Here is a 27,845-nt window from a genome sequence, read left to right as displayed (position 1 = left end):
TAAAATCTGAATATTTTTCAATTACACCTATTTCAAAAAAAAAAAAATTTGAAGACAGTGTTACAATTAACCCGTGAGAAATACCAGAGGGACATTTCACTTCCACCACTTTCGGTGTCATAGAAACTTCTTCACAACGTGTAGGCCTAATGGTAGCTAAAATATGTAGCCTATGTTGTTTGTATACACATATTATGAATGTAACACAAATATTATTTACATACTAAGTAAAAGCCTAAAACTGTTACTTTGATCCCCGGTCATCCCTATGTATAATACATCTTGGAAGTGCTTAGATATACGTAATGTCGGTGTCGGTCTATGTTTCGTATGTCTCTGAGGCAAAGCTGTGGTGTCAGTCCCTGTTACAAAGTATTAGAGTTGGGTGTGACGTCAAGGCACAAGTGCCGCCGACCATTTTTCTGGGAATTTTAAGGTTGACAAAATTGAGGAAACAACGACTGTTGAATGATCGGAGAACTCTGATAAAACAATTCTATCATCTGGGGTTGTCAGAACATGTTTGCGATGAGACATTTCAGCGGAGCAGAAAATATTGATTTAAAAATGTCATAATTTATCGGAACACACCAACAAAGACAACCGACATTCTGTTGCACATTCCAATATTTTCGCGGCTGTTTATTTATTGTTGGATATTCATAGGCATAGGCGAATAGACTAATTGCTGAAGAGGCTGACCTAACGGTGCCACTTCCAACTTTTTCCGCATGAAGGTCCGTTCTTTCCCTTCTTTCGCAAAGCTGCATCAGACGAGCTGCCTCGCATGAGCCACCTCGGGGCGAGTGTTCTGCTCTGCCTGCTCGGGGAATCAGGATGAGAAAACCCAAAGTTGGACGAATGTTTCTGGCGACATGCGTTGGGTCACTTTTTATGGTCATATTGTACTTTCAGAACATCACAAGGCCAGGTAAGTTTCGAGCATCACCACACATCAGGGTGCTATGAGATAGTGCCCTATGATGTTCTTATAGGGCGACGTTTTGGTGTATTACATACACTGAGTGTAGGCTGTTTTTCATTAGGCTAGTCCCACTCATTTATTAAATATTATATTCAATAAATCGTTTATCACAAGCATCATGTCAAACTGAAATTAACTACCATGACTGTTGCTCAATTTCTCCCTAAATTAGCATGTGTTGAGTTGAGACACAATGGAGGGGTAGAGTGGCGGGGCATGAGTAAGAGCACTATGAGTGTGAACCATGGAATGTTTTGGTAGCCCCCTCTGAGAGACCCTTAAGCATTCCTGGGCCTTTTTGGACTCGTTTCCTCAGCTCTCCTGTGCTCCCCTGTGCTAGGGCAGAGGAAGAAGAAACGTATACCCTTAAGGGATTGAGTGATACTGAGGGACAGCGAAAGATAGGAGGGAAGATAACCTGGGAGTGAGGCTAGGTTAGGTTATGTCTGAAGTTTTAACAATGGAGAGAATTAAAAATAAACCATGTATTTCAATGCCACAGTATGCTGTTGTTATACCACATATATGGGGAAAGAACTACTATGTAATAAGTCCAGGTTCCTCATGTTACAGAGCCTCCAAGAGTAAGTGAGCAACTAAGGAAGGGACACTCTTACTATGCTATTACATTATGTCATAGGATACTTTCTATTTAAACATGAACGTTTTTTTTAAATCATCCTTCCTATCCAACCATCTCCCAGGGGCAGATTTTTAGCCCCCCCCCCCCCCCCCCCACGCTCCAAGCGCGTGCACAACATTATAATAATAATGTGCTATTAAAACAGCTAGTCATGATGTTTTCATCTGATCGGCAAACAAATCACTTTGTTTGAAAAAAAAGTAGGTTACATTTGCACGTTCATCCAAAATAATTCCAGCATCCTGACAGTGCACTGTGCACCCTCCAACTTTCCTTCACTTCACTTCACAAGTGGCTGAAACTATCTTTACCAGAAGAAGCATCCGAGTGAGTGAAATAGCCCCCCTCTGTCCGACAACACTGTATGTAGTCCTTGTACAGTATGTGATGCTGTCTGGCCAAAAAAGAGTATGACTTGGCATACTCTTTTTGTCCAGACACCATCAGATATATGGGCTACACATCCATGTCCTCTGCCTCGACAACGATGGCAGTATTGTCAGCAGCACCTGTCTTTCCTAAAGAAATGCGTATTGTATCCTCCTACAGTCTAAGGGCCCGGGGCTGGGTGCCCCCAAATACAATGTTTTTAGTTTTCGAAATATTTAGGACTAACGTATTTCTTGCCACAAAATCTGAAACTGACTGCACCTCTTTTTGTTAAGTGTTGCAGTGTAGTAGCTGATATGCATTGTTTGAGTCACCTGCATACATAGACACACTGGCTTTACTCAAAGACTAGACAGCTGCCTAGACGGCTGCCCTGGGGAATGCCTGATTCTACCTGGATTATGTTGGCGAGGCTTCAATTAAAGAACACCCTCTGTGTTCTGTTAGACATGTAACTCTAACAGGGGTGGCAGGTAGCCTAGTGGTTAGAGCATTGGGCCAGTAACCAAAAGTTTGCTAGATTGAATCCCCGAGCTGACAAGGTAAAAATCTGTTGTTCTGCCCCTGAACAAGGCAGTTAACCCACTGTTCCTAGGCCATCATTGTAAATAGGAATTTGTTATTAACTGACTTGCCTAGTTAAATAAATGACAAATTCTCCACAATATAGCAGGGGTTGTATGTGTTACACACTTTGTGTAAGTGCCATGCATGTTGAATGCACTTCCCTATAAGCTTGCTGAAATTCTGTTGTCAATTTGTTTACTGTAAAATAGCATTGTATCTGGTCAACAGTGCGTGAGGATGGTCGGAAATCACAGATTAAAACCCCATAAACATATGTTGATGTATTTTGGATATTGTCTACAAATCAAATCAAATCAAATGTTACACATATTTTACAGATGTTATTGTGGGTGTAGTGAAATACTTATTACTTATGTTCCTAGCTCCAACAGTGCAGTAATACCTACTAACAATACAAAACAATTACAACAAGAAAAGGAATGTAGAAATATAGAAATATTAGAAAGAGCAATGTCAAAGTCCAGAATATAAATAAATATGTACAGTATTCCACATTTTGTTGCGTTACAGCCTGCATTCAACATTTATTAAAGTAAAACATGTTTTTAGACATTTTAGCAAATTTATTGAAAAAGAAATACAGAAATATCTCATCTACATTCTGTGAGTATTCACATCCCTGAGTCAATACTTTGTTGAATCACCTTTGGCAGCGATTACAGCCACTCAGGAACATTTACAGTTTTCTTGGTAAGCAACTCCAATGTAGATTTGGCCTTGTGTTTTATGTTATTGTCCTGCTGAAAGGTGAATTCATCTCCCAGTGTCTGGTGGAAAGCAAACTGAACCAGGTTTTACTCTAGGATTTTGCTTGTGCTTAGCATTCTATTTATTTATATTTTATCCTGAAAAACTCCCTAGTTTTTGCTGATTACAAGCGTACCCATAACATGATTCAGCCACCATTATGCTTAAAAATATAGAGAGTGGTACTCAGTAGTATGTTGTAATAGATTTGCCCCAAACATAACACTTTGTATTCAGGACAAAAAGTTAATTGTTTAGCACATTTTTTGCAATATTACGTTAGTGCCTTGTTGCAAACAGGATGCATGTTTTGGAATATTTGTATTCTGTACAGGCATCTTTCTTTTCACTCTGTCAATTAGGTTAGTATTGTAGAGTAACTACAATGTTGATCTATCCGCAGTTTTCTCCTAGCACAGTCATTAAACTCTGCAACTGTTTTAAAGTCACCATTGGCCTGATTGTGAAATCCCTGATCGGTTTCCTTCCTCCCCAGCATATTAGTTAGGAAGGACACCTGTATCTTTGTAGGGACTGTGTGTATTGATACAACATCCAAAGTGTAATAAATAACTTCACCATGCTCAAAGGCATGGTGTGTCGGCCAGTGACAAAACAATATCAATTGAATCGGTTGTAAATTCAGGATGTAACATAACAACATTTGGAAAAAGTCAAGGGGTGTGAATGCTTTCTGAAGGCGTTGTATATGATGGTGTGTAGAGACAGTATAAATATAAAAGCTGTGTACAGCAATAGTTATATAGGATGAGCCTTGACTAGAATACAGTATATACATTTGAAGTGGGCCAAACAGTATGTAAAAATTATTAAAGTGACCAGTGTTCAATAACTATGTATGTACTGTTGAAGTCGGAAGTTTACATACACTTGGAGTCATTAAAACTCGTTTTTCAACCACTCCGCAAATTTCTTGTTAACAAACTATAGTTTTGGCAAGTCGGTTAGGACATCTACTTTGTGCATGACACAAGTCATTTTTCCAACAATTGTTTACAGACTGATTATTTCACTTATAATTCACTGTATCACAATTCCAGTGGGTCAGAAGTTTACATACACTAAGTTGATTGTGTCTTTAAACAGCTTGGAAAATTCCAGAAAATGATGTCATGGCTTTAGACGCTTCTGATAGGCTAATTTACATAATTTGAGTCAATTGGAGGTGTACCTTTGGATGTATTTCAAGGTCTACCTTCAAACTCAGTGCTTCTTTGCTTGACATCATGGGAAAATCAAAAGAAATCAGCCAAGACCTCAGAAAAACAATTGTAGACCTCCACAAGTCTGGTTCATCCTTGGGAGCAATTTCCAAACTCCTGAAGGTACCACGTTCATCTGTAGAAATTATAGTACGCAAGTAAACACCATGGGACCACGCAGCCGTCATACCGCTCAGGAAGGCGATGCGTTCTATCTCCTAGAGATGAGCGTACTTTGGTGCGAAAAGTGCAAATCAACCCCAGAACAACAGCAAAGGACCTTGTGAAGATGCTGGAGGAAACAGGTACAAAAGTATCTATATCCACAGTAAAACCAGTCCTATATCGACATAACCTGAAAGGCCGCTCAGCGAGGAAAAAGCCACTGCTCCAAAACCGCCGTAAAACAGCCAGACGATGGTTTGCAACTGCACATGGTGACAAAGATAGTACTTTTTGTCCTCTAGTCTAATGAAACAAAAATATAACTGTTTGGCCATAATGACCGTCTTTATGTTTGGAGGAAAAAGGGGGAGGCTTGCAAGCCGAAGACCACCATCCCAACCATGAAGCACGGGGGTGGCAGCATCATGTTGTGGGGGTGCTTTGCTGCAGGAGGGACTGGTGCACTTCACAAAATACAGTGCCTTGCGAAAGTATTTGGCCCCCTTGAACTTTGCGACCTTTTGCCACATTTCAGGCTTCAAACATAAAGATATAAAACTGTATTTTTTTGTGAAGAATCAACAACAAGTGGGACACAATCATGAAGTGGAACGACATTTATTGGATATTTCAAACTTTTTCAACAAATCAAAAACTGAAAAATTGGGCGTGCAAAATTATTCAGCCCCCTTAAGTTAATACTTTGTAGCGCCACCTTTTGCTGCGATTACAGCTGTAAGTCGCTTGGGGTATGTCTCTATCAGTTTTGCACATCGAGAGACTGACATTTTTTCCCATTCCTCCTTGCAAAACAGCTCGAGCTCAGTGAGGTTGGATGGAGAGCATTTGTGAACAGCAGTTTTCAGTTCTTTCCACAGATTCTCGATTGGATTCAGGTCTGGACTTTGACTTGGCCATTCTAACACCTGGATATGTTTATTTTTGAACCATTCCATTGTAGATTTTGCTTTATGTTTTGGATCATTGTCTTGTTGGAAGACAAATCTCCGTCCCTGTCTCAGGTCTTTTGCAGACTCCATCAGGTTTTCTTCCAGAATGGTCCTGTATTTGGCTCCATCCATCTTCCCATCAATTTTAACCATCTTCCCTGTCCCTGCTGAAGAAAAGCAGGCCCAAACCATGATGCTGCCACCACTATGTTTGACAGTGGGGATGGTGTGTTCAGCTGTGTTGCTTTTACGCCAAACATAACGTTTTGCATTGTTGCCAAAGAGTTCAATTTTGGTTTCATCTGACCAGAGCACCTTCTTCCACATGTTTGGTGTGTCTCCCAGGTGGCTTGTGGCAAACTTTAAACAACACTTTTTATGGATATCTTTAAGAAATGGCTTTCTTCTTGCCACTCTTCCATAAAGGCCAGATTTGTGCAATATACGACTGATTGTTGTCCTATGGACAGAGTCTCCCACCTCAGCTGTAGATCTCTGCAGTTCATCCAGAGTGATCATGGGCCTCTTGGCTGCATCTCTGATCAGTCTTCTCCTTGTGTGAGCTGAAAATATCGAAGGACGGCCAGGTCTTGGTAGATTTGCAGTGGTCTGATACTCCTTCCATATCAATATTATCGCTTGCACAGTGCTCCTTGGGATGTTTAAAGCTTGGGAAATCTTTTTGTATCCAAATCCGGTTTTAAACTTCTTCACAACAGTATCTCGGACCTGCCTGGTGTGTTCCTTGTTCTTCATGATGCTCTCTGCGCTTTTAACGGACCTCTGAGACTATCACAGTGCAGGTGCATTTATACGGAGACTTGATTACACACAGGTGGATTGTATTTATCATCATTAGTCATTTAGGTCAACATTGGATCATTCAGAGATCCTCACTGAACTTCTGGAGAGAGTTTGCTGCACATAAAGTTTAAAGGCTGAATAATTTTGCACGCCCAATTTTTCAGTTTTTGATTTGTTAAAAAAGTTTGAAATATCCAATAAATGTCGTTCCACTTCATGATTGTGTCCCACTTGTTGTTGATTCTTCACAAAAAAATGAAGTTTTATATCTTTATGTTTGAAGCCTGAAATGTGGCAAAAGGTCGCAAAGTTCAAGGGGGCCGAATACTTTCGCAAGGCACTGTAGATGGCATCATGAGCATCATAAGGAAAATTACGTGGATATATTGAAGCAACATCTCAAGACATCAGTCAGGAAGTTAAAGCTTGGTCGCAAATGGGTCTTCCAAATGGACAATGACCTCAATCATACTTCCAAAGTTGTGGCAAAATGGCTTAAGGACAACAAAGTCAAGGTATTGGAGTGGCCATCACAAAACCCTGACCTCAATCTTATGAAAAATGTGTGGGCAGAACTGAAAAAGTGTGTGCGAGCAAGGAGACCTACAAACCTGACTCAGTTACACCAGCTCAGCTCTGTCAGGAGGAATGGGCCAAAATTGACCCAACTTATTGCGGGAAGCTTGTGGAAGGCTACCCTAAACGTTTGACCCAAGATAAACAATTTAAAGTCAATGCTACCAAATACTAATTGAGGATATGCAAACTTCTAACCCACTGGGAATGTGATGAAAGATATTAAAGCTTAAATATATCATTCTCTCTACTATTATTCTGACATTTAACATTCTTAAAATAAAGTGGTGATCCTAACTGACCTAAGAGACGGAATTTTTTATGATTATTGATGCTCCTTTCAAATAAATATTGAGGGTCTGATTCTGGTGACATGATGATTGACTGTCGTTTGACAAATACAAATATTCTTGCTCTTATCCATAATAATCACATCACGTAGACTACCAGTATCTGCGAGCTGTTGGCTAGAGTGCATGTCCCAAGACCAGAGACCATTTTCTTTTTTATTCGGTATATGAAAACTTAAGCGAAAAAAGTACAGTTTTTATCTGCAACAAGATAAACATCAGTGCTTGATGACATAGTGCACACAAAAAGGTGGAAACTAACTTGTTTCAGAATAAACACATCTGTGTATTTCCCTATAGTGAGTGTCTCTCCTCTGTGGGCAGAAGGATTCACACCTCGGACTTAGCAGTACTATGTCCAGTCTGAGAAAGAGCTGACTAAACGTGTGGGTGGGTGTACACACTTGTCAGTTACTGAAAGGTGCTAGATGTGCCAAGCCTGCTTTACAAGTCAGCTCAATGTGACATGTGAAATGTGAAAAAAATGCATGTGAAAATAGTTCATGTCTACTTTTCAAACAGGACCTTTGATCCTTCAGATAATATTTAGTTTGTCTATACTCTCTCCTGATATCCTTTTAGGTTGAGCATGTCGTGAGCCCTGTACCACGGACTTAAACGCACGTGATGATCCAAGGTCTGCTAGAGCAGACTTTCTCAACTCTTCGACATTTAGATTATTCTGGTCTTGTTCTAAACCTCAAATACTTCACTGTCAGATATCATTTATATTCTAAATTCTTCTTCTGTGAAAAGCTGACATCAGCGTAACTGAGTTACTGAAGTTACAACAGAAAGTAATTTCAAGCAGCAATGTATTCCTTATGAGATAATGATGTTGAAAATACCGTAAGTATTTTTTTATTAATAAACACATTTTGCTCACTGGGTTGGGCCCACACACACTTTCATTACTATGCTCTTTTACCATCACACACAAGCAACATCTTCCTACGTTGGCATCATGTGGGTCTTGTCTAGTCAACAAACAAGGCTGGCATATGTCCCAATCCTGCCACATGCCCATGGCACCATAGAAAGCTGAATCAGTCGAAAGTCACACCTGCTGGGTGTTTGTTCTTGCTGAATAAGCAATTGAGAGACGTTAAAAGTAAATTGCTCACTATTTTAACACAAGTATGGCCTGTTTATTCCATTTCTGGGGTGCTTTTGCTATGCAGCTGTGGTCTATCTGTATATAAACAGCTATGGTCTATACAGCTATGGTCTATACAGCTAGTCTATATAGTTATGGTCTATCTGTATAGATACAGGTATTCTATGTAGCTATGGTCTATATACAGTGCCTTCGGAAAGTATTCAGACCCCTTTAAAAAAAAAGATTTAAAATCAACAATCGACACACAATACCAAAAACAGGTTTTAATAAAAATAAAAAAATGTATTAAAATAGAAAAACATAACTTATTTACATAATGTTCAGACCCTTTGCTATGAGACTCTAAATTGAGCTCAAGTGCATCCTGTTTCCATTGATCATCATTGAGATGTTTATACAACCTGATTGGAGTCCACCTGTGGTAAATTAAATTGATTGGACATGATTTGGAAAGGCACATATAAGGTCTATCTATATAAGGTCCCACAGTGGGAAAAAAAAACAACCCATGAGATCAAAGGAATTGTCAGTAGAGCTCAGAGACATGATTTTTGTAGAGGCACAGATCTGGAGAAGGGTACCAAAACATTTCTGGAGCATTGAAGGTCCAAAGAACACTGTGAGGAACCACTAAGACTCTTCCTAAAGCTGGCCATCTGGCCAAAATGAGCAATCGGGAGAGAAGGGCCTTGGTCAGGGAGGTGACCAAGAACCCGATGATCGCTCTGACAGAGCACTAGAGTTCCTCTGTGGAGATGGGAGAACCTTCCTGCAGCACTCTACCAATCAGGCCTTTATGGTAAAGTGGCCAGATGGAAGCCACTCAGTAAAAGGCACATGACAGCCCGCTTGGAGTTTGCCAAAAGGCACCTAAAGACTCTCAGACCATGAGAAACAAGATTCTTTGGTTTGATGAAACTAAGATTAAACTCTTTGGCCTGAATGCCAAGCGTCACGTCTGGAGGAAATCTGGCACCATCCCTACGGTGAAGCATGGTGGTGGCAGCATCATGCTGTGGGGGTGTTTTTCAGTGACAGGGACTGGGAGACTAGTCAGGATCGAGGCAAAGATTTTCATTTATTTATTTTTATTTAACCAGGTAGGCCAGTTGAAAACAAGTTCTCATTTACAACTGCGACCTGGCCAAGATAAAGCAACAAAAAAACAACAACACAGAGTTACACATAAACAAACATACAGTCAATAACACAAAATAAAATAAAAATGTAAAAATCTATGTACAATGTGTGCAAATGTAGAAGAGTAGGGAGGTAGGCAATAAATAGGGCATAGAGGCGAAAATAATTACAATTTAGCATTAATAGGGAGGGAGGTAGGCAATAAATAGGCCATAGAGGTGAAAATAATGTGATAGGTGTGCAGATGATAATGTGCAAGTAGAGACACAGGGGTGCAAAAGAGCAAGAGAGTAAGTAATAATATGGGGATGAGGTAGTCGGGTGTGCTATTTACAGATTGGCTGTGTACAGGTACAGTGATCGGTAAGCTGCTCAGACAGCTGATGCTTAAAGTTAGAAAGGGAGATATAAGACTCCAGTTTCAGAGATGTTTGCAATTCGTTCCAGTCATTTGCAGCAGAGAACTGGAAGGAAAGGCGGCCAAAGGAAGTGTTGGCTTTGGGGATGACCAATGCAATGTACCTGCTGGAACGCGTACTACAGGTGGGTGGTGCTATGGTGACCAGTGAGCTGAGATAAGGCAGGGCTTTACCTAGCAAAGACTTATAGATGACCTGTAGCAAGTGTGTTTGGCGACGGATATGTAGTGAGGGCCAGCCAACGAGAGCATACAGGTCACAGTGGTGGGTAGTATATGGGGCTTTGGTGATGAAACGGATGGCACTGTAATAGACTACGTCCAGTTTGCTGAGTAGAGTGTTGTAGGCTATTTTGTAAATGACATCGCCGAAGTCAATGATCGGTAGGATAGTCCATTTTGCGAGGGTATGTTGGGCTGCATGAGTGCAGGAGGCCTTGTTGCGAAATAGGAAGCCGATTCTAGATTTAATTTTGGATTGGAGATGCTTAATGTGAGTCTGGAAGGAGAGTTTACAGTCTAACCAGGCACCTAGGTATTTGTAGTTGTCCGCATATTCTAATTCAGAACCGTCCAGAGTAGCGATGCTAGTCGGGCGAGAGGGTGCGGGCAGCAATCGGTTGAAGAGCATGCACTTAGTTTTACTAGCATTTAAAAGCAGTTGGAGGCCACGGAAGGAGTGTTGTATGGCGTTGACGCTCATTTGGAGGTTTGTTAGCTCAGTGTCCAAAGAAGGGCAAGATGAAAGATGAACGAAGAAAAGTACAGAGAGATCCTTGGTGAAAACCTGCTCCACAGTGCTCAGGACCTCTGACTGGGCTGAAGGTTCACCTTACAACAGCACAACAACCCTAAGCACACAGCCAAGACAATGCAGGAGTGGCTTCGGTACAATTCTCTGAATGTCCTTGAGTAGCCCAGCCAGAGCCCGGACTTAAACCCGATCGAACATCTCTGGAGAGACCTGAAAATAGCTGTGCATTGACGCTCCCCATCCAACCTGAAAGAGCTTGAGAGGATCTACAGAGAAGAATGGGAGAAACTCCCCAAATACAGGTGTGCCAAGCTTGTAGCGTCATACCCAAGAAGACTCAAGGCTGTATTCGCTGCCAAAGGTGCTTCAACAATGTACTGAGTAAAGGGTCTGAATACTTATGTAAATGTAATGTTACCGTTCATTTAATTTTTTGCAAAATATGAAGAAAAAAAGTTTTTGTCAAGGGGTGTGAATACTTTCCGAAGGCACTGTAGCTATGGTCTATACAGCAATGGTCTCTCTCTCTCTCTATAAATATATATATATATATATATATATATATATATATATATATATATATATATATATATATATATAGATACAGCTAGTCCATACAGCTATGGTCTTTTCAGCTAAACAGTGAATAGTGAAACTGTATCTTGCATCCTGTGATCTCCACATATCCAATGATAGGAGAAGCTAAAAGATTATCTTTTCAAAAATAAAAATCTTCTGATTTATCTTTGGACTAATGTATAGAGTAGTGATAACCCACTGGGCACAGTTTAATTCAACATCTATTCCGTGTTGGTTCAATTGTAATTTCATTGAAATGACGTGAAAACAACGTTGATTCAACCAGCGTGTACCCAGTGGGTAGGGTTTAATTTGGTATCTTGACGTTGTTTCGCAACACTGAATCTCCCACTTCTCTGAATCTCCCACGGTGCATGTGGCTTCCACAAAAGCGGAAGTCATAATCAGTGACGCAGGCTGATGTGTAGAGCAGATGAAAGGACAGCGATGTAGAGGGGGAAGTGTGTTTTATCAGAGCAGGAGTCACATGCAAAGTCACATGCTAGTCACAAAAAATACTTGGTCTGTGACACCTTTCCACATTTTGTTTTGAGTCAAATGTTTTGAGTCAATAGGTATTCAACCTCTTTGTTATGGCAAGCATAAGTAAGTTCAGGAGTAAACATTTGTTTAACAATTCACATTAGTGTCATCGACTCTGTGTGCAATAATAGTGTTTAGCATGATTTTTGAACAACTACCTCATCTCTGTACCCCACAAATACAATTAGCTGTAAGGTCTCACAGTCGAGATGTAAATTTCAAACACAGATTCCACAAAAACCAGGGAGGTTTTCTAATGCCTCGCAAAGAAGGGCACCTATTGGTAGATACAATAAAAAAAAAAATGTACACATTGCATATATCCCTTTGAACATGGTGAAGTTATTAAGTACACTTTGGATGGTGTATCGATACACGTAGTCACTACAAAGATACAGGCGTTCTTCCTAACTCAGTTGCCGGAGAGGAAAGAAACTGCTCAGGGATTTCACCACGAGGCCAATAGTGACTTTAAAACAATTACAGAGTTTTATGGCTGTGATAGGAGAAAACTGAGAATGGATCAACAACATTGTAGTTACTCCACAATACTAACCTAATTGACAGAGTGAAAAGAAGGAAGCCTGTATAGAATACAGATATTCCAAAACAGGCATCTTGTTTGCAACAAGGCACTAACGTAATACTACAAAAAATGTGGCAAAGCAATTCACTTTTTGTGCTGAATACAAAGTGTTATTGTATGTTTGAGGCACATCCAATACAACACATTACTGAGTACCACTCTCCATACTTTTAAGCATAGTGGTGGCTGCATCATTGTCACGTTCTGACCTTTATTTCCTTTGTTTTGTCTTTATTTAGTATGGTCAGGGCGTGAGTTGGGGTGGGCAGTCTATGTTTGTGTTTCTATGTTTGGTTTATGTTTCGGCCTAGTATGGTTCTCAATCAGAGGCAGGTGTCGTTAGTTGTCTCAGATTGAGAATCATACTTAGGTAGCCTGGGTTTCACTGTTGGTTGGTGGGTGTTTGTTTCCTGTGTCAGTGTTTGTGCCACACGGGACTGGTTCGTTTAAATTCACTTTGTTATTTTGTATTCTGTCGTGTTCAGTTTATACTATTAAAACATGGACACTTACCACACTGCGTATTGGTCCGATCCTTGCTACTCCTCTTCAGAGGAAGAGGACGATATCCGTTACAATCATGGTATGGGTATGCTTGTAATCATTAAGAACTGGGTAGTTTTTCAGGATAAAAAAGAAATGGAATGGAGTTAAGTACAGGCAAAATTCTAGAGGAAAACCTGGTTCAGTCTTCTTTCCATCAGACACTGGAAGATGAATTCACATTTCAGCAGGACAATAACCTAAAACAGAAGGCCAAATCTACACTGGAGTAGCTTACCAAGAAGACAGTGAATGTTCCGGTAAAAAGTTACAGTTTTGACTTAAATCTACTTGAAAATCTATGGCAATACCTGCACATGGTTGTCTAGCAATGATCAACAACCAAGTTGACAGAGCTTGAATAATTTTTTAAAGAATAATGGGTAATGGGTGTGGAAAGCTCTTAGAAATTTACCCAGAAAGACTCACAGATGTAAACGCAGCTGAAGGTGATTCTACAAAGTATTGACTCAGGGGTGTGAATACTTATGTAAATGATCAATTGAATCCATTTTGAATTCAGGCTGTAACACAACAAAATGTGTCAAGGGGTATGAATACTTTCTGAAGGCACTGTATATAAGGAGTACCGGTACCAAGTCAATGTTCAGGGGTACGAGGTAGCTTTTTATTTTATTTAGCCTTTTTTTAACCAGGCAAGTCAATTAAGAACAGCAGGGTCGGGGGCTGGGCTACAAAACAAATGTGAAGTAGGAAAAAACACATCACGACAATAGAGACACCACAACAGTACATAAAGAGAGACCTAAAGACAACAACATAGTATGGCAGCAACACATTACAACAGAGCATGGTAGCAACTCAACATGGTCTAAACATTGTTAGGCACAGACAACTGAACAAAGGGCAAAAAGGTAGAGACGACAATACATCACGTGAAGCAGCCACGAGTGTCAGTAAGAGTCTTTGAATGTAGAGATGGAGATAAAACTGTCCAGTTTGAGTGTTTTTAATTCTTGTTCCAGTCGCTAGCTGCGAACTGAAAAGAGGAGCGACCCAGGTGTGCTTTGGGGACCTTTAACAGAATGTGACTGGCAGAACGGGTGTTTTATGTGGAGGATGAGGGATTCAGTAGGTTACTAAGATAAGGGGGAGTGAGGACTAAGAAGGTTTTTATAAATAAGCATCAAACAGTGGGTCTATTGTCAGGTATTAAGAAATTGACAGTTTACAGAGAAGTAAAGAGTGCAATGATGTGTCCTATAGGGAGCATTGGTGAAAAGTCTGATGGCTGAATGGTAAAGAACATCTAGCCGTTCAAGAGAGCCCTTACCAGCTGACCTATCAATTATGTTTCTGTATTCTAGCATGGGTTGAATGGTCATCTGAATCAGGGTTAGTTTGTCAGCTGGGGTGAAAAGGGAATGATTACTATAGAATAAGGTTAAGGGCAGAGAAAGCTTGTTGGACACTAAGAAAGCTTTGTTGTAGAGCATTCAACAGAAAATCCGGGGAGGGGCCAGCTGACTGTATAATCTACATATGAATGGATGAGAGAGCTTCCTACTGCCTGAGCTACGTTGTTGATGTAAATTGAAGTGCGTGGGGCCTAGGATTGAGCCTTGGGGTACTTCCTTGGTGACAGGCAGTGGCTGAGACAGCAGATGTTCTGACTTTACACACTGCACTCTTTGAGAGAGGTAGTTAGCAAACGAGGCCAAATACCCCTCAGAGACACTGACACGGAACCCAAACCGGCTGGCGCCTGCGCCATCGTGCGCTATCATGCATACATTTATTTTGCCCCCCCACACCAAACGCGATCACGACACGCAGGTTAAAATATCAAAACAAACTCTGAACCAATGACATTCATTTGGGGACAGGTCGAAAATCATTAAACATGTATGGCAATTTAGCTAGTTAGCTTGCACTTGCAAGAAAATGAAATGAGTTCTATTTTAGCCCTTGGAGTCGCAGACGCTTGTTCGCGCGTGCGAGCAGTGTGGGTGCAATAATTGAATAACATGGATTTCTAAATTAATTTTGCGACGCTTGCGCATGCGATGTCTGGTCTGGTCAGCATGTAATACTCCTTAGCTGACCCACAGGAAAGGAATGGTCTATGGCCAAGTCAATAAAAATAGCAGCACAACATTTGTTAGAATCAAGGGCAATGGTGACATAAGTTAGGACCACCACCTTTGGAAGATCTGTCTTGTTATAACCAGAAAGGTTAACATCAGTGTTCAGAACACTCTTTCTTAACCATGTCTCAGTAATGACAAACACATCTGGATTGGCGCTGTGAACCCACACCTTCAATTGATACATTTTAGGTAATAAGCTTCTAGTGTTAATGTGCTGAAAACCCAGGCTTTTATGAGAGCAGAAATCAGTGAAGCAGAAATCAGAATTGCAGATCCACTCACTTAGATTTTTTTATGACATCGGATGGCAAAAAGATCATATTGTACAGCAATTTCATCAGTTAACATGAGTTCACAGCTGGCGAGAGGGGGTTAGGTCCGTGTAACCGACAGAGAGTCAGGATCACGAGTGTGGAATCGAGCATTGTCTGTCCCAGGATCAGGTAAACAAGCAAGTTCATAGTCAACAAAGCATGTTGGAGTCATGGAGCAAATAGCACAAAGCACAATAAAAAAAGTGTACAGCTTGGGGCTAGCCATTGTAAGTTCAAAGAGGGAATGTGTACATGTAGGTAGGGGTAAAAGTGACTAGGCAATCAGGATAGATAATAAACAGAGTAGCAGCAGCTTATGTGTAGAGTGTGAAAGTGCGTGTGTGTCGCGTCAATGTGCATGTGTGTGTGTGTGTTTTGTGTGTGTGAGAATATGTATTGTGTGTGTGTCAGTGTAGTGTGTGTGAGTGTGTGGGTAGAGTCCAGTGAGTGTGCACAGAGCCAGTGCAAGGGAATCAGTGTAAAAAAAAAGGAGTCAATGCAAATAGTCCAGGTAACTGTTCAGCAGTCATGGCTTGGGGGTAGCAGCTGTTCAGGAGCTTTTTGGTCCTAGACCTGGCGCTCCGGTACCGCTTGCCATGCGGTAGCAGAGAGAACCGTCAATGACTTGGGTGGCTGGAGTCTTTGACAATTTTTAGGGCCTTCCTCTGATACCACCTGGTATAGAGGTCCTGGAGGCAGGGAGCTCAGCCCCAGCGGTGTACTGGGCCATACGCACTACCCTCTGTTAGCAATTTGCCAAGCAGTTGCCATACCAGGCGGTGATGCAGCCAGTCAAGATGTTCTCAATGGTGCAACTGTAGAACTTTTTGAGAATCTGAGGGCCCATGCCAAATCTTTTCAGCCTCCTGAGGGGGAGAGGGAGGAGACGTTATCATACCCTCTTCATGACTGTGTTGGTGTGTTTGGACCATGATAGGTCCTTAGTGATGTGAACACCAAGGAACTTGAAGCTCTTGGCCCGCTCCACTACAGCTCCTTCGATGTGAATAGGGGCATGCTCGGCCCTCCGTTTCCTGTTTTCTACGATCAGCTCCTTTGTCTTGCTGATGTTGAGGGAGAGATTGTTGTCCTGGCACCACACTGCCAGGTCTCTGACCTTCTCTCTATAGGCTATCTCATCGTTGTCGGGTCTACCACCGCCGTGTCATCGGCAAACTTAATGATGGTGTTGGAGTCGTGCGCGACCACGCAATCGTGGGTGAACAGGAAGTACAGGAGGGGACTAAGCACACACCCCTGAGGGGCCCCTGTGTTGAGGTTCAGTGTGGCTGATGTGTTGTTGCCTAACTTCACCACCTGGGGGCGGCCTGTCAGGATGTCCAGGATCCAGTCGTCAGTTACCTTGACTTTGTTGTCCTTAAGCCATTTTGCCACAACTTTGGAAGTATGCTTGGGGTCATTGTCCATTTGGAAGGCCCATTTGCGACCCAGTCTCTCGATGTGCAAAACTGATAGAGACATACCCCAAGCGACTTACAGCTGTAATCGCAGCAAAAGGTGGCGCTACAAAGTATTAACTTAAGGGGGCTGAATAATTTTGCACGCCCAATTTTTCAGTTTTTGATTTGTTAAAAAAGTTTGAAATATCCAATAAATGTCGTTCCACTTCATGATTGTGTCCCACTTGTTGTTGATTCTTCACAAAAAAATACAGTTTTATATCTTTATGTTTGAAGCCTGAAATGTGGCAAATGGTCGCAAAGTTCAAGGGGGTCGAATACTTTCGCAAGGCACTGTAGATACTTTTGTACCTGTTTCCTCCAGCATCTTCACTTCGCAGCTACAACTGTTCTGAGATTGATTTGCACTTTTCGCACCAAAATACGTTCATCTCTAGGAGACAGAACGCATCTCCTCCTTGAGCGGTATGTCGGTTGCGTGGTCGTATGGTGTTTACACTTGCTTACTATTGTTTGTAAAAAAAATAATTCTGAGGTCTTGGCTGATTTATTTTGATTTTCCCATGATGTCAAGCAAAGAGGCACTGAGTAGGCTTTGAAATACATCCACAGGTACACCTCCAATTGACTCAAATGATGTCAATTAGCCTATCATAAGCTTCTAAAGCCATGACATACTTTTCTGGAATTTTCCAAGCTGTTTAAAGGCACAGTCAACTTAGTGTATGTAAACTTCTGACCCACTGGAATTGTGAAACAGTGAATTATAAGTTAAATAATCTGTCTGTAAACAATTGCTGTAATAATGACTTGTGTCATGCACAAAGTAGATGTCCTAACCGACTTGCCAAAACTATAGTTTGTTACCAAGAAATTTGTGGAGTGGTTGAAAAACGAGTTTTAATGACTCCAACCTAAGTGTATGTAAACTTCCGACTTCAACTGTAAACAGGTTACCTTGGCGTTCTTGGGCACGGGGATTGTGGAGGTCTGCTTGATACATGTACATATTACAGACTTGGTCAGGGAGAGGTTGAATATGTCAGTGAAGACATGTTATGAGTACACGTCCTGGTAATCCATCTTGCCCTGTGGCCTTGTGAATGTTAACCTGTTTAAAGGGCTGACTCATATTGGCTACGGAGAGCGTTAACACAGTCACTTGCTAGGTTGACGAGATTTCATCAAGATACGATCCTCTCACACATAATTTTAGAGTTTTTGTTGTGTTGAATCTATGTGATGAGACCTCTTGACCCACTTTTTCATTTCCTTCTATGGTTTCTTTCTCTCTCTCTCTTTCTCTCTATTTCTCACTCTGTCCTTCCCTCCCTCCCTGTGAGATGTAAAGCAATCCTCTGCATTCAACTGGCACATGTGCAAATCCAATCCGTTTCCTCTCACTAGTGAGGAGGGCCCCAACACTGACATGCCTCCAGCCCTGAGGTGCTGGGGCTCATGTGAGATCATGCAGCATAAGGTAAAACATATTGAAATGAGAACTCAATGGGCTACTGTACTACAGTGTGCTGTAGCAGCACTGGCCACAGTCAGATTTGCTTGACAAGGTGAGGGTGATAGAGTCGGATACTGTTCAGGACAGCTCAACCAGTAAAGAATATGATGTCTTTTTGTATTCCAAAAGGATGCTCAGTGAGGCCAAAGTTCCTTGAACATCGAGCACCCGTCACTAATCACTAAAGAAAACAGACAATAATGCCCTTTTCAGATGATTCATCTGTTTCGCTTTTTCTCCCTCTCTGTCTTTGTGCCTGTAGCTGTGGAGCAGTCTGGGGGGAAGGGCATCGCCCCAGGGAAGACCAGGAGAAGTCCACTACAGACCCTCTACAACGGAGACCAGGTGACTAGCTTTAGAATGGCCCCATTCTATCATGCCTTGAATGCGTGTGAACACTCACGGTTGTGTACTGTTTATTCACCTGATGTTGATGTGTAATTGTTTCCAGATGTGTCACACACAGGAAATAACATTTGACAAAGCAATGATCTTGGAGAACCACTTTGACACATTTGATTTCCCAACAAATGGGTAGCCTTTGGTCTCTGAACTGAACTATTGCTGCTATACATTAAATATTGTTACATCATACTACATACCAACCACCTTTTTCTTGAACTTTCCTCAGAGGTAATGGCTCAAGCGTTACTGCAAGACTGAGTTGAGTTCATTTGATTTGACTTAGAAGTCATGACTCAGGTCCTTAGTGGTTACTATAAAAACAGTAGCCCCTCTTCCTCCGAGAGACAAAGCTCTCTTTTTCAGCTCCAATATCCAAAGTCTCAGGCATCCAGTGTATGCTGAGTGATACTGCATCTCTCTCTCTCTCTCTCTCTCTCTCTCTCTCTCTCTCTCTCTCTCTCTCTCTCTCTCTCTCTCTTTTTTGCTCTCTCTCACACAGAGAGCAGTTAGTTTGGTGCTGCTGATGCAACTAATCTTATCTGTTGTGTTATTTTTCTCTTGGACTCCGTCCACCTGGCAACCCCTCTATCTTCTGTTCATTATTCACAGTGGGTCAGCAACACAAAGCACCATGCCCATCCTTGATCATTCTATTGCTTCCTCATTGCTCAAATCAAGCCACATCTTTTGCTACTCTTTATATTATAACGTTAAACACTTTGTCTATTGCATGTGACTAGTGCCACAGGCTGTCTACTGGGAAACACAGTGGATGGCCTTGATGTTGCAATGCCAATTCCAGTTCATTTTACTAATCCGACAAGATAGATTAAAACATTGTTGTTGTTTCTCTGTTTTAGTCAGAGAATGTGACTACATGAAGATGTTATCACTTGGAGAGATGTAATATTTCATCACTTTTAAGTTTTTAATTCTAAATGTGAGTGTTGACCTTGTATGTCCCCTCCTCTTTCTATGACCGTAGTTGGATTTGTCTGCAGTGCAGACGTCTCTGCGTGATCGGCGGGAGCTGCTGGAGCAGGCGTGTCTCACCCACACCAAGAAGCGACGGGTGTTGACCCCAGACGACCTCCGCCACCTCATCGTGGACGATAAGCATGGCCTGCTGTACTGCTACGTCCCCAAGGTGGCCTGTACCAACTGGAAACGCGTCTTCATGGTCCTGACGGGGGAAGGACGCTACCACGAGCCCCTAGCCATCCCTGCCAACGAGGCCCACGTGGCTGGCAACCTGCGCACACTGTCAGAGTACTCCACCTCTGAGATCAACCGCCGTCTACGCAGCTACCTGAAATTCATCTTTGTGCGGGAGCCCTTCGAGAGGCTAGTGTCGGCCTACCGCAACAAGTTCACCCGCAGCTACAACACGGCCTTCCACAAGCGCTACGGCACCAAGATAATCCGCCGGCATCGGCCCCAACCCCAGCCGGATGCGCTGGAGCGGGGCAACGACGTCTCCTTCCAGGAGTTTGTGTACTACCTGGTGGATCCCCGCACACAGAGAGAGGAGCCCTTCAACGAGCACTGGGAGCGGATCCACTCACTGTGCCACCCCTGCCTCGTCCACTATGATGTGGTGGGGAAGTATGAGACTCTGGAGCAGGACTCCCGCTCTGTGCTGCGGCTGGCTGGCACTGATGGGGAGGTCCGCTTCCCTACCTCAGGCAAGAGCACCAGGACCAACGGGGACATGGCAGCTCAGTTCTTCCAAAACATCAGCCCCTTTTACCAAAAGAAGCTGTACAACCTTTACCGCATGGACTTCCTGCTCTTCAATTACTCCAACCCAGAGTACTTGAAGACTAGATGAGGGCGACTCTCTCCATGTCAGCTAGAGATTTAGTCATCAATCTGTTTGGCTCTGTAATTTGTAATTAATCTGGGTGCGTAGAGCTTGTAATTGATGTTCCAGATGTTATTTATACAGGCCTTGCCAGTAGGGGGAATCACTACATTGTCAGATGTGAGAAGTTTATGGGCATAGGTGGCTGACCTTGGAGTCGCTATATTTGCTTTAATCCTCGTCATGTGGCCGAGATAAGAGAGAAGCAGGTTCTTCTTTTACAATTGAATGTGTCGAGGGTTGTAAAGAACTTGTTGTGTGTATCACAGAATCCCTCGACTATGCATTCTTCTTTATTTATACAATTGTAAGAGTATTTATTGTGAATATAGACTGAGCGCATTGGGTGAGGACAATCTAATTCATGCATTTCTTTCTGCTTGCACATACAGCATGTTTCTTTGGCTCTTGGACATCTTCTGTAGCCAAAAATGTTCCTCTGGGGGGACAACGGGTGTCATAAAACTTACATAAACCACCAAACAAAAGAAAGCATAGTCCACAAATAAAAAGAAAGAAAACCCCCCAATAAAAATAAGCTATTTACTCTCTATTGACAGAAGTATGAGGCTTGCACAGACCCAATATGAATTGAACCAGTTTAAATGGTATATCTTACATGGTAGCATATATTTTTTTAAATACACAGTGAAGTCCTCATTCATACTGTAACATTTCACAATTTTCCCACATTATAAAATGATTGCCACCTGTTCATTGATGTTACATAAGCCACAGTTGATAGTAAATATGTTCTGATACACAATGTATGCTGGTTATATAAAGCCTGGCAGGCAGATTGCCTGCAGATAGGGAGTTATTTACAGAAATGGCACATGCTTTGCAGAGTCACCTCTTTATTTAGCTCACGTCAGACTGAGCAAACGGTGCATAGCTGTGGTTTGGGCCAAGGCAGCCCCTCATCAGAGCACTCCTTGTTGAACTGTGGAAAGCCACCTAGGGCTAACTACCTACCTACAGGGGCACTACATGTTAAAACCAGGTAGGCCATCTGGTAAAAAGCAAATATTAAATTACATTTATAGCATGCAGTATTTTTCTTGACTATGAGAGCAGTAAATAAAATGAGTTTTCATGACTGTTGATGTTATGCCTCATTGCAACCTTTTGGAACAAAGTTTGTCCATAACAACGGTATACTGTATGGTGCATTCGAAAAGTATTTAGACCACTTCACTTTCCCCACATTTTGTTACGTTACAGCATTATTCTAAAATTGATTACATTTTTCCTCAACAATCTACACACAATACCCCATAATGACAAAGCAAAAACAGGTTTTTAGAAAATTTAGCAAATGCATAAAAAATTATAACTGAAATATCGCATTTATATAAGTATTCAGGCCCTTTACTCAGCACCTTTGGCAGTGATTACATTCTTGAGTCTTCTTGGGTATGAAGCCAAAAAACTTAGCATACCTGTATTTGGGGTGTTTCTCCCATTAATCTCTGCAAATCCTCTTAAGCTCTGTCAGGTTGGATGGGGAGCATCGCTGTACAGCTATTTTCAAGTCTCTAGAGATATTAGATCGGGCTCATGTCCGGGCTCTGGCTGGGCCACTCAAGGACATTCAGAAACTTGTCCGAAGCCTCTCCTGCGTTGTCTTGATTGTGTGCTTAGGGGCATTGGCCTGTTGGTGAATCTTCAGCCCAGTCTGAGGTCCTGAGCCCTCTGGAGCAGGTTTTCATCAAGGATCTCTCTGTACTTGGCTCCATTCATCTTTCCCTCGATCCTGACTAGTCTCCCAGTCCCTGCCAGTGAAAAACACCCCCACAGCATGATGCTGCCACCACCATGCTTCACTGTAGGGATGGTGCCAGGTTTCCTCCAGACATGATGCTTGGCATTCAGGCCAAAGAGTTCAATATTGGTTTCATCAGACCAGAGAATCTTGTTTCTCATGGTCTGAGAGTCTTTAGGTGCATTTTGGCAAACTCCCAGTGGGCTGTCATGTGCCTTTTACTGAGGAGTGGCTTCCGTCTGGCCACTCTACCATAAAGGCCTGATTGGTAGAGTGCTGCAGAGATGGTTGTCCTTCTGGAAGGTTCTATCAGAGTGACCATCGGGTTCTTGGTCACCTCCCTGACCAAGGCCCTTCTCCCTTGATTGCTCAGTTTGGCCAAGAGGCCAACTCTTGGTTGCTCCAAACTTCTTCTGTTTAAGTATGATGGAGGTCACTGTGTTCTTGGGGACCTTCAATGCTGCAGAAATGTGTTGGTACCCATCCCCAGATCTGTGCTTCGGCACAATCCTGTACAGATAATTCCTTCGGTCTCATGGCTTGGTTTTTGCTCTGACATGCATTGTCAACTGTGGGACCTTATATAGACAGGTGTGTGCCTTTCCAAATCATGGAGGCGGCAGGGTAGCCTAGTGGCTAGAGCGTTGGACTAATAACCGAAAGGTTTCATGTTCAAATCCCAAGCTGACAAGGTACAAATCTGTCGTTCTGCCCCTGAACAGGCAGTTAACCCACTGTTCCTAGGCTGTCATTGAAAATAAGAATTTGTTTGTAACTGACTTGCCAAGGTAAAAAAAAAAAAGTCCAATCAATTGAATTTACCACAGGTGGACTCCAATCAAGTTGTAGAAACTTCTCAAGGATGAACAATGCAAACAGGATGCATCTAATCTCAATTTAGAGTCTAATAGTAAAGGGTTTGAATACTTATGTAAATAAGGTGTATCTTTTTTGTTGTTGTTACCCCCCTTTTCTCCCAATCTCCCCAACGGGCGTGGGAGGCGAAGGTCGAGTCATGCGTCCTCCGAAACATGACCCGCCAAATCGTGCTTCTTAACACCTGCCCGCTAAACCCTGAAGCCAATTGCATCAATGTGTATTAGGAAACACCGTTAAACTGAAGACCGAGGTCAGCCTGTAGGCGCCTGGCCCACCACAAGGAGTCGCTAGAGAGCGATGAGCCAAGTGGGGGAGGGTTTGCCCCCCCCTCCACAATTGACGCTGGGTCAATTGTGCGCCACCATTTGGGACGGCCGGTTATGATACAGCCCGGGATCGAACCAGTGCCTTAGACTATTTTTAATACATTTGCAAAAAAAAATAAATACCTGTTTTTGCTTTGTCATTATCGGGTATTGTGTGTAGATTTGATGAGGTAACATTTTTGTTTAATCCATTTTAGGGCTGTAACTTAATAACATTTGGAACAAGTCAAGGGGTCTGAATACTTGCACTGTATTTACCTTTATATTGCAAACAGCATTTTTTGCTGACTTGAAATAGAAATAGCCTCTCCAAAGAGTTTCAAGTTTTAAAGTGTATTTGTCACTTGCAATAGGAAAAGGCAGGTGTAAAACAGTACAGTTAAATGCTTATTTGCATGTAAGCTCTTTCCCAACAATGCAGTATTCAGTATGAAGGTGAGTGGAAATAATATAAAGGAATAATATACAGTATAAATATAAAGTAAGAAAACTCATGAGAAGTATGGAAAAACTACATAAAAAAACATGAGAATGCAAGTCATATACAGGTTCAGTGCTAGTACCGTAATGACAATGTGCAGGAGTACTAGAGTAATTGAGGTACATGTAAACAGCGGTAAAAAGTGACTGATGGCAGGATAAAAAATAATCAATATAGCAGCAGTGTAAGGGGTGAGTGGGTGTGTAAGTGGTGATATGTGTGGCGTCTGTGAGCGTGTGTATGCGTCATGGAGTGCATGTCTGTGACTTATAGACAATGACACTGAAACAAAAGACTATTGGAGAAAGACTATTGTATCTCCAAGGTATAGCCAAGAACCCAGAAACAAAAGATAATATGTTGGGTAGAGTTGCGCATTCCGCAAGAGAGTTGTGCATTCCGTTTGACAAAAACTTTGACATAAGGCGCTAAAGTCGAGTGTTTGTTGTGTACGCCAGTTACTAAAACAATGTAACTTGTTAGCTATGTTTCTACTGTGTATAAAGCCCCCCATTTAAACGAACATGCTCTAGCAATGTGACATATATTTTTAGAATAGTGTTTCGAAGTGTTGGTAGAGAATAATCATATAATTTAACCTATCTCATTTGTTTGTTTCCTTGTTGAAGTGCTGGTGTGCATTACACATTTCTCAAATTAGTCTACGAGTCTTCCATTTTTTTATTGGTTGACGGGAATAAGCAGCCATGGAACAAGTTATTGAAGTGTGTGTTTATGTAAAACTGTTGTTTACGCGTTTATGGTAGAAATGTGTTTTGGGGCTATCATGATGGAACATTCCTAGCAGGAGGGAGTTCCTGGAAGGAGTACTTAGGTGCTCAGTTGGCCTTTGCCTGGGGGAGAGCAGGCTGGGCAGGTAACAGGTTGGCTAGAGTAGAGCCATACTTGAGTTTGGTTACAAGCAAAGAGTTGTTGCCAGAATAGTTTACACTGAGAATATCTTAGATTTATTCAAGTCTTTGATAACCTCCTGTTTGTTATTTTCTGTACAACGTTTATTGGCCAATTAGTCCTGCACCTGTTACTATTGTAAATAAAAGCCTCTAAGAGAGGGGAGCACCAGAACATCCTGTCTGTCTCCTCACTGTCCGATCTGGTTTCTGCTTCACATATGGTGGCAGCGGTGGGATCCCATGTCATGGACAGTGAAGAACTGACCACAACGCTACCAAACTGGTGCGACAAGAAGGAGGCCAACTACCTGTGGGGGTGGCTACACAATCAACATTACTGGGACGACGCCACTCTTCTGGTAGAGTAACTACAAGGCTGTTTCCCTGACGACTGGCAAAGGTGGGCGAAGCTCTATCCAGCAAAGACCCTGGAAGAAGGGTTCTTCAGAGCCCAACGGTTTTTGCTGACGCTGTTGGAGTTTGACCTTCCAGTTGATGAGCCCTGCAGCTGTCATCTACAGTGCATCACTACTGAAATTACTGCCTGCAGACTGACCACAACTGGGCCAGCTGGCCGAAGGCATGACCTTTCTACATGTGTGTTCCATCAGATGTGGGCTGAGATAGAGAGTCCATGATCCAGATGCAGGCCGAGCCCATCACAGAACTACTGGAGACTGGGGCTGGAGCCCTGGGTGGTCCTGTTCCATCTGAGGGGATGCCGGCTACTGATTTCGCTACTGCTGCCGTAGGTACAGAGGAGCTGCCCGTTGGTGAAGTGGCACTGGAGGAATCTGGCCTATCAGGATCGGAGCCTGAGTCACCAGAGCAGTTTTTCAAATCTGAGGTCACAATGTTTCCTGATGCATATCCTGTGTGTTGGACACCTCTCCAGTGTTTTCTGGCCCTGAGATATGGCCTACTACACCGCTGCCTGCTGAGAGCTGTGCTGCTGCAACACATCTGGCCAAACCTTCCATGCCCCATGCTACCCTTACCCCTGAGCCCATACAGCAGACCGGGTACATTGTCGTGTATCACCTGCCACTGTGGGTGGTGCTATTTCCCTATGAAGATGGCCAACCTTTTCCCCTGTTCTTGATGCTGGTTCCCTAAGGTTGCTGGTCATTTAAAGGGGGTGGAACTGACTACTACTGTACTTACTGTACCTGCTTAAGACATTTGGTGATGTCCTTTCCCCGAATGACGCACCTTGTGAAGATGGAAGGTATGTCATGGAGCGCATGTCTGTGACAATGACACTGAAATAAATGATTGGTTGGAGAAAGACTCTTTGTTGTATCTCTTCAAGGTATAGCCAATAATCCTCATGAGGGAACATTCCTAGTGGAAGGGAGTTCCTGGAAAGTGTACTTAGGTGCTCAGTTGTGTGCATGTTTGTGTGTGTGCGTGCGGGCGGGCGGGAAAGGGAGGACAGCCGTTGTTTAGCTATTCAATCGTCTTATTGCTTGGGGAAAGAAGCTTTCTTGGACCCTGTTGGTCAGAGACTTGATGCTCCGGTACCGCCTGCCGGTGGCAGAGAGATCAGTCCATGGCTGGTGTGACTGATGTCTTTGGCAATTTTTTGTGCCTTCCTCAGTACCACCTGATTTGAATGTCCTGAATGGCTGGAAGCTCACCCCCAGTGATGTGCTAGGCCGTCCGCACCACCCTTTGTAGGGCCTTGCGGTTGAGGGCGGTGCAGTTGCCATACCAGGCGGTGATGCAACCAGTCAAGATGCGCTCCGATGGTGCACCTGTAAAAGTTCTTCAGGATCTGAAGGGCCATGCCAAATCTCTTCAGCCCACCCCCTTTCCTGTAGTCCATGATCAGCTTCTTAGTCTTGCTGACGTTGAGGGAAGAGATTGTTGTGCTGGCACCACATTGCCAGGTCTCTGACGTCCTCTCCGTAGGCTGTCTCATCACCTTCGGTGGTCAGGCCCACCACTGTCGTGTCGTCAGCAAACCTGAGGATGCCGTTGGAGTCGTGCGTGGCCATGCAGTCGTGGGTAAACGGAGTACAGGAGGGGGCTAAACACACACCCCTGGGGGGGGGCCCATGTTGAGGGTCAGCGTGGCGGAGGTGTTGTTGCCTTCCCTAACCACCTGGGGTCGGCCTGTCAAGAAGTCCAGGATCCAATTACAGAGGAAGGTGTTCAGTCCAAGGGGTCCCAATCTTAGGTTCTAGCTTGGAGTGGACTATGGTGTTGAACACTGAGCTGTAGTCAATGAACAGCATTCTCACATAGGTATTCCTCTTGTCTAGGTGTGAGAGGGCTGTGTGGAGTGCAATTGAGATTGTGTCATCCGTGGATCTGTCGAGGTGGTATGCACATTTTAGTGTGTCCAGGGTGTCTGGAATGATGGAGTTGATGTGTGCCATGACCAGCCTTCATGATTACAGATGTGAGTGCGACAGTCATTGAGGCAGGTTACTTTAGAATGAATTTGCGAAGCTCCCTGAGTGTTAAGGAGCCACCATCAAGTTATGTACAGACAGCCTGTTTCAGACAAACACCCGTAGACTGTGAATAATGTCTGGAGAGAACAGAGGTCGCACTCAGTAGAGTTGCATCATTCATGAACTCCTCAGCTGGGAAATGACACAACATTTGACTGTTGTTGACAAGTGGTCTGTAAAACCTGGTATTTTCTGCTACCAATTTAGCCTACAGAGAAATGAGCAGGTAGTTACACTATTTATTATACCAGTATTGCTGTTTTACTGTACATGTTGTCTAATG

At 42.8% G+C, this 27,845-nt stretch overlaps 1 protein-coding gene across 1 annotated transcript; it reads left to right on the top strand.

Moving 5' to 3' along the window:
* The first annotated feature begins 349 nt into the window (after positions 1 to 349).
* Positions 350 to 23,825, top strand: LOC139367582 (carbohydrate sulfotransferase 11-like). The gene is made up of 3 exons (XM_071105839.1): positions 350 to 931; positions 18,729 to 18,811; positions 19,857 to 23,825. The coding sequence occupies exons 1-3, from the start codon at positions 838 to 840 to the stop codon at positions 20,700 to 20,702; spliced, it is 1,023 nt and encodes a 340-aa protein (XP_070961940.1). The 5' UTR covers positions 350 to 837; the 3' UTR covers positions 20,703 to 23,825.
* Positions 23,826 to 27,845: the final 4,020 nt, after the last annotated feature.

The sequence above is a fragment of the Oncorhynchus clarkii genome, chromosome 16, assembly GCF_045791955.1.
Source record: "Oncorhynchus clarkii lewisi isolate Uvic-CL-2024 chromosome 16, UVic_Ocla_1.0, whole genome shotgun sequence".
NCBI lineage: Eukaryota > Metazoa > Chordata > Actinopteri > Salmoniformes > Salmonidae > Oncorhynchus > Oncorhynchus clarkii.
This window is presented reverse-complemented; position numbering and strand designations above follow the sequence as displayed.